Here is an 8,064-nt window from a genome sequence, read left to right as displayed (position 1 = left end):
TATGCTTTTCTTTTGTATTTCAGGTATCTGCCAAACTGGATTTGTCAATGAACTTGTCCTTACTGCCAATTAAATTAATTTAATACGATTTGCGGTTGACCAACTAAAATGCTAGAACCGAAAATGACTTCAAGTACAGTTTTTGGAAGACGTCAAGTATAAGCTTTGTGTGGACACTGGCCTTTCTCAATTGTTGAGTTAAATGTTCAAACTTGAAACAAAATGTTAACACCAACTCATGGCGAATACAATGGCATTGAATTGTCCGCACTGGAAGTGGGTAGCACTAATAAAACGGATCCAATTTACTCTATAAAACCGGATTTCATAACACAATGGTTAGTAAATATGGAACACATATTTATGTAAATATCATAATTTTTTTTTAATTTTTTAACTAGGCGGATGAAAAAGGAGCGCGAAAATATCTGCAAATCCATTTTTAATCGCTTTGTTGAACACACCGAATGCAAACGACTTCTGGAGGCCGCTCAGCTTTATCATCCTTTCGTCGGTGAGAATGGTGAGCTAAGTATTTGGAACGCTGACGCTGATATAGATATGCTAGCTGCGGCCTTTAACAATAGCAGATTGAACCAAAGTGTACTAGAGGACTATACAAATGCTACAACGCATGACACAACGCCATCACCGGTTTTGCCACCATTTGCCCTATGGCAGAGCATACTGATCGCGTTATGTCTATCGATATGTATCATTCTAACAATTGGCGGTAATGTACTCGTATTACTTGCGTTCATCGTTGATCGCAATATACGTCAGCCGAGTAATTATTTCATTGCTTCATTAGCTGCTACGGATGTACTCATTGGTATGTTGGGGAATTTCTTTACACTTTGGGTATTCACGTCAACTCGATATCACTTTATCAGTCTAAAAATTGTGTATTGCGTTTCTTTTAAAACTGCGTAAAAATACATAACACAAAATTAGGTTAGTTGATGATCAGGGTCCCTTGAATACCCCAAGTATAAATACGAGAGTAATCCAGAAACTTGTCAAATCTGAATTTTTATTCATATTTTTCTTACCTTTTTTAAATTTTGCTCTCTTGCTCAAGTCGTTGACACTAATGCCCTTTCAGCTTCACCCAACGCAATTTAGAGCTTACACAACCCATTTGTCAACCTCGCCTTTCAGTTGCGAGTCCTGTCTATTTAACATGCGACCCCAAGCTCTTAATGGAAGGGGGGGTTGACGATGTAGAAGGCTCAACATAGTTATACCAGATCGCTCCCGTGATGGTCGCGCTAGTACCTTAATCGTGCAATTGATTGGTTGGGCATTTTCTTTACAGATGCCCTACTCTGGTCGGGGCACATATGAAATGTCTGAAAACGCATTTCATTGAATTTCAAGTTGAGATTTACTCTGCTGGAATCTACGACATCCTGTGCTACATTACACAGAAAATTCATTAATTTCTGAAGATATAAAGAAGGGATCTGTCTCATTGAGTGTTTTCAAGAGATCATTTTATGTTCTGAGTTTTTCATGGTACTCTCAGTCTTTATCATCAATGTTCACACTATCTCGAATACAAATTAAGGGGTTTGCAAGATCTCCTTGTTCCATTCATGTACATGTGGTGTCTTATTTGCCTAGCAGGTGATTTTTTCGTTGTGTCGACTTTGACAAAGTTCCAGCAACGTCTCGTTCTTCTTTTGCGAGGTTCTACCGTTCATTGAGTTAAGGACTTTGTTGAGGCTCTTTATTCAGGATTACTTTGGTATTTCAATTTTAATGAAACACAATTTTCATTTAATTATTTCCTTTTCAGGTTCAGTTTCAATGCCATTTTACACAATATACGTGCTAATGGGTTATTGGGATTTGGGTCCATTGCTATGTGATCTTTGGCTATCTGTAGACTATACAGTTTGCCTTGCCTCACAGTACACAGTCCTCTTGATTACCATCGACCGGTATTGTTCGGTGAAAATCGCTGCAAAATACCGCAGTTGGCGTACTAGAAAACGAGTCATTTATATGGTCACAATAACTTGGATAATACCAGCGCTACTTTTTTTCATATCCATATTCGGTTGGGAGCATTTTACTGGCAAACGTGATTTATTACCCGGTCAATGCGCTGTACAATTTCTGAAAGACCCAGTCTTCAATACGGCTCTCATTATTGGTTACTATTGGACAACACTTGTAGTTTTATTTGTGCTATACGGCGGTATTTATCGTACAGCGTACGAGATGCAAAAACGCAGCGAAGCCAAGCAAAGAAAAATGCAGTCAATGGTGGCGTTGAGTGCCGGTGCCATGTCGGGCATGGCTGGCCATGCTGCCGGTATAGGAGTGATTGAAGAAAAAATATTGCAACAACAAGTAGATATTAGTGGAATTTGCAGTACGAATGGTCCCTCCAAACGAAATTCAGGCCAAATGAACCCACTGGCACAAGCTGAAGAAATTAACGGAACGGTCAACGATTGTAGCAATGAACAACGGCGAATTTCTGATAGCAAAACAGAAAATGGCAAAAAAGATGGGGGATCTGGTGAAACGGAGAAAAGTGAACCATCTAGCAGCCCAGCTTTTGACTCCGATGAAGAAAGTTCGGTCAACCAAACGCAGCAAATAGTGAATCAGAAAAGGTTAGCTAATCTGAGGAAAAGATCGTCAATTGGATTGGTATTGGGAGCACAAGCAGCACTAATCGCTACACGCAGCAAAGGTAATCTAAATCAGTGTACCATTAACTCCAAATCCAATGAAACAGTGGCAAAAGTAGTCACAGCCACATCTCCTAATCCAACACGCAGTGGTGCACTTTTACGAACGCAAAGCAAGGAGGAGGTTAGCATGCATTCAAAAGCATGTGGCGAGCGTGTTAAACGTACTTCCTGCACAGTCCTTTCCCAAATTGCTGAAAGTGATCGCTTGCTTGATGAACATAACAGAGAAAAAGAACCTTACCCACCCTGTTCCCGATCCAGCAGCGCGTCTAAGTTACAATCTGAAACACCCTTATCGCCTGTAGATATAGCGCCAATTGAAATACCCCATGAACAGGTACAACCAGATTTGGCTAAAGCCATACTTCCTCCACCCGAGCAGTTTCAATGTCCTTCTCCCCTATCTGAAGAATATTCGGATCAACCGTTTGGCGATAGCAACAGTTACAGTGAGCTCCAAATGACATATAACCTACTCACCAACTACTCTGATCTGCGTTTTATGGATGAAAGTTCAATCATGCTAGCCTCTCCCACCACAAACGAGAGCGTTACCGGCTCATTGCATCAAACAATGCCAACAACTGGTTTTGAAACATATGTTGACGTACAAAATGTACCCGATCGTCCCAATACAGTTGTCACAAATCCCAAGTTGTTACAACAGGCACTGCAAAAAGCAGCTCAGCTTCAACTACAACAACAACAATCCGAAAAAAGTGTTTCACAACGTACTTCCCAACCTGTTATCAGCAATCCACCTGATCCATATATTGATAAGAATTATTCCACAACCACAAACGGGCCTGATCACGCCGAAATTGAACGACATTTTCTTGAACCCTATACAGGCATGGAGGACTTTGTCAAAAAACGTCGGGAAAGTTGTATAGAAGCAATAAGTTTATTAAACATCAACGAACAGGCTAAAATCGCTGGAGATAAGTTGATTATTGAAGAGATCCGTAGAAGCTCCAGTCCTCTAGAGACAAATACGAAGAACATCACAACAGCTGTCGCAACTGCCAGCATAACAAAAGCAGCGTTAACGCTACAAAATCAAATAACATCAACGGTAACCACCACAACAGCGCCACCTGCACAACTTGAGAAAATTGATGAGCGTGAAATATCAGAAACAACAACCACCAATAAAATTGCTTCCACCACAGAAGGCAGCTCTGGTTCTACAGCACCTGTAGCGATAACTACAACTCAAAATGTCAATAACTCCAATACGTTATTGGTTTCGGGTGGGGCGGCAATTAGTACGACTGTTGGTAGTAGTGACAGCACCTCTAATACGTACAACAAAAATTCGAGCACAAAATCACAAACGCAAACGAATGCTGACACCAACCGACGAAACTCCAGCAAGCGCGCCTTCATTCATTCAATCGGCAAGCATTTTAAAAGTAAAAAGAAACTGCCGATAGTAATTGGTGGTGGGCGCCAAAAGTCAAAATCAGAAAATCGTGCAAGAAAAGCGTTTCGAACGATCTCTTTCATTCTTGGCTGTTTTGTGGCATGTTGGACGCCGTACCATGTGCTGGCACTGGTAGAGGGATTTTGTCGAAACCCACCATGCACAAATGAGCATCTTTATATGTTTTCATATTTTCTGTGTTATGCAAATAGCCCAATGAATCCCTTTTGTTATGCGCTTGCAAATCAACAATTTAAGAAAACGTTTACACGAATACTCAAAGGCGATTTTCATATGACTTAAGAATAATATATTACATAACAATTAAATAGTGATAGAAATATTTAGCGTCTAGGAAGAGATCAAAGAGATAGTTCACAGGCAGCTATTTTTGATACAATTTTCGAAGAGCATTGAACTTAACACAAAGATCATAATCAAACTTTCTTTGCAGAAATTCGTGTTTTACAGATTTTGTTGGGATATATAAAAAAACACAATTAGTACAAATAACAACAGAGTTATGTCATATCTGCTTCCAGGGAATGTGAAAATGAAGCCACTTATCTTGTAGTTAAACCAAATATAATTGTCATCTCGTCAGCGACATTAAAATTGAGTTAGTGAGTGGCACAATTGTTATCGGAAGCAGAAAACCGTTCGTTAAAATCCTGGCAAATTGCATTTGTTAAATGTGAGCGATTTCGAAAAAACGTTGGTTTTTTTTTACGTTTTAAATTTTTTTATTGAGATTAGAGAAAGATTTGCACAGGGCGATGGTTACAACAACATGTTTCTGGATTTCACTTCTTTATCAGCTAACTTTTCAGATTCTGAGTTTTGAACTCGAAATCGCCTGCATTCATACTGGTGTCATAGTAGCTTCCTCTGTTCAACGAGCCTAAAAATATTCCCCATAGTTTGGAATTAAAAGCATATGGTATATAAATACCAATAAATTGTGTGCAACGCTAATAGCAACAAAAGGGCAATACTTAGACGTAAAATACAAAGTGGAGGCAACTGCCACAACGCCAGTACGGATACAGGTGATTTCCAGTTCAAAACTCAGCACCCGAAAAGCTAGCTGATGAAGAAGTGAAAATCACAAAAATGTCCTCGTAACCATCGCCGTGTTCAAATTTTGTAATTTTTCTCTAATATCAGTAACAAATATGAGCCTGTCTCGCTAATCAAAGTACATATTTTGTATCCTTTAAAATACAGCCAAAATTGCTTTTATATTGTAACATGTTTATTTAGCCCCTAGTTTTGAAAATTAGTAAGTACTTTTGTCTTCAGAAACTCTGTAGCTCCTACTAGTTTCTTTTTGAGCTTTGAATTAGTTTTTATACTCAGTTGAGCAGAGCTCACAGAGTATATTAACTTTGATTGGATAACGGTTGGTTGTACAGGTATAAAGGAATCGAGATAGATATAGACTTCCATATATCAAAATCATCAGTATCGAAAAAAAAATCGATTGAGCCATGTCCGTCCGTCCGTCCGTCCGTTAACACGATAACTTGAGTAAATTTCGAGGTATCTTGATGAAATTTGGTATGTAGGTTCCTGGGCACTCACCTCAGATCGCTATTTAAAATGAACGATATCGGACAATAACTACGCCCACTTTTTCGATATCGAAAATTTCGAAAAATCGAAAAAGTGCGATAATTCATTACAAAATACGGATAAAGCGATGAAACTTGGTAGGTGAATTGAACTTATGACGCCGAATAGAAAACTAGTAACATTTTGGACAATGGGCGTGGCACCGCCCACTTTTAAAAGAAGGTAATTTAGAAGTTTTGCAAGCTGTAATTTGGCAGTCGTTGAAGATATCATGATGAAATTTGGCAGGAACGTTACTCTTATTACTATATATCTGCTTAATAAAAATTTGAAAAATCGGAGAACGACCACGCCCACTTTTTAAAAAAAAAATTTTTTTAATTCAAATTTTAAAATAAAAGTTAATATCTTTACCGTATATAAGTAAATTATGTCAACATTCAACTCCAGTAATGATATGTTTCAACAAAATACAAAAATAAAAGAAAATTTCAAAATGGGCGTGGCTCCTCACTTTTTCATTTAATTTGTCTAGGATACTTTTAATGCCATAAGTCGAACAAAAATTTGCCAATCCTTGTGAAATTTGGTAGAGGCTTAGCTTCTAGGACGATAACTGTTTTCTGTGAAAAAGGGCGAAATCGGTTGAAGCCACGCCCAGTTTTTATACACAGTCGACCGTCTGTCCTTCCGCCCGGCCGTTAACACGAAAACTTGAGCAAAAATCGATATATCTTTACTAAACTCAGTTCACGTACTTATCTAAACTCACTTTGTATTGGTGTAAAAAATGGCTGAAGTCTGACTATGACCACGCCCACTTTTTCGATATCGAAAATTACGAAAAATGAAAAAAATGACATAATTATATACCAACTACGAAAAAAGGGATGAAACATGGCAATTGTATTTGTCTATTGACGCAAAATATAACTTTAGATAAAACTTTGTAAACTGAGTGTGACACCTACCATATTAAGTAGAAGAAAATGAAAAAGTTTTGCAGGGCGAAATCAAAAGCCCCCGGAATTTTGGAAGGAATACGGTTCGTGGTATTATATATATAAATAAATTAGCGGTACCCGACCGATGACGGTCTGGATCACCCTGGTCCACATTTTGGTCGATATCTCGAAAACGCCTTCACATATACAACTAAGGGCCACTCCCTTTTAAAACCTTCATTAATACCTTTAATTTGATACCCATATCGTAAAAACACATTCTAGAGTCACCCCTGGTCCACGTTTATGGCGATATCCCGAAAAGACGTCCACCCATAGAACTAAGGCCCACTCCCTTTTAAAACACTTATTAACACCTTTCGTTTGATACCCATATTGTACAAGCGCATTTTAGAGTCAACCCTGGTCCACTTTTATAACGATATTCCGAAAAGGCGTCCACCTATAGAACTAAGGCCCACTTCCTTTTAAAATACTCATTAACACCTTTCACTTGATACTCATATCGTACAAACCAATTCTAGAGTCACCCCTGGTCCATCTTTATGGCGATATCTCGAAAAGGCGTCCATCTATAGAACTTAGGCCCACGCCCTTTTAAAATACTCATTAACACCTTTCATTTGATACCCATATAGTACAAACAAATTCTAGAGTCACCTCTGGTCCACCTTTATGGCGATATCTCGAAAGGCGTCCACATATAGAACTAAGGCCCACACCCTCTTAAAATACTCATTAACACCTTTCACTTGATACTCATATCGTACAAACCAATTCTAGAGTCACCCCTGGTCCATCTTTATGGCGATATCTCGAAAAGGCGTCCATCTATAGAACTTAGGCCCACGCCCTTTTAAAATACTCATTAACACCTTTCATTTGATACCCATATCGTACAAAATAAATTCTAGAGTCACCCCTGGTCCACGTTTATGGCGATATCCCGAAAAGGCGTCCACCCATAGAACTAAGGCCCACTCCCTTTTAAAACACTTATTAACACCTTTCGTTTTATACCCATATTGTACAAGCGCATTTTAGAGTCAGCCCTGGTCCACCTTTATGGCGATATCTCGAAAAGGCGTCCACATATAGAACTAAGGCCCATGCTCTCTTAAAATACTCATTAACACCTTTCACTTGATACTCATATCGTACAAACCAATTCTAGAGTCACCCCTGGTCCACCTTTATGGCGATATCTCGAAAAGGCGTCCACCTATAGAACTTAGGCCCACTCCCTTTTAAAATTATTATTAACACATTTCATTTGATTCCCATATTGTACAAACAAATTCTAGAGTCACCCCTAGTCCACCTTTATGGCGATATTTCGAAAAAGGCGTCCACCTATAGAACTAAGGCCCACGCCCTTTTAAAATAC

The 8,064-nt window shown here is 38.8% G+C and overlaps 1 protein-coding gene across 1 annotated transcript; it reads left to right on the top strand.

Annotated features, from left to right (window-relative positions):
* The first annotated feature begins 222 nt into the window (after positions 1-222).
* Positions 223-4,440, top strand: mAChR-B (muscarinic acetylcholine receptor). The gene is made up of 3 exons (XM_067769480.1): positions 223-338; positions 402-832; positions 1,802-4,440. Exons 1-3 carry the CDS (start codon positions 223-225, stop codon positions 4,438-4,440), a joined length of 3,186 nt encoding a protein of 1,061 aa, XP_067625581.1.
* The last annotated feature ends 3,624 nt before the right edge of the window (positions 4,441-8,064 follow it).

This window comes from Eurosta solidaginis, chromosome 1 (assembly GCF_040869045.1).
Source record: "Eurosta solidaginis isolate ZX-2024a chromosome 1, ASM4086904v1, whole genome shotgun sequence".
In the NCBI taxonomy this organism is placed as follows: domain Eukaryota; kingdom Metazoa; phylum Arthropoda; class Insecta; order Diptera; family Tephritidae; genus Eurosta; species Eurosta solidaginis.
The sequence above is the reverse complement of the archived record's forward strand: the minus strand, read 5'-3'. Positions and strand labels throughout refer to the sequence as shown.

Excerpts from the sequence above, each read along its gene's own strand:
- mAChR-B (XM_067769480.1), top strand. The coding sequence starts at position 223 with ATGTTAACACCAACTCATGGCGAATACAATGGCATTGAATTGTCCGCA. Across the intron at positions 339-401 it reads CCGGATTTCATAACACAATG|GCGGATGAAAAAGGAGCGCG; the intron begins GTTAGTAAATAT and ends TTTTTTAACTAG. Across the intron at positions 833-1,801 it reads TGCTACGGATGTACTCATTG|GTTCAGTTTCAATGCCATTT; the intron begins GTATGTTGGGGA and ends TTTCCTTTTCAG.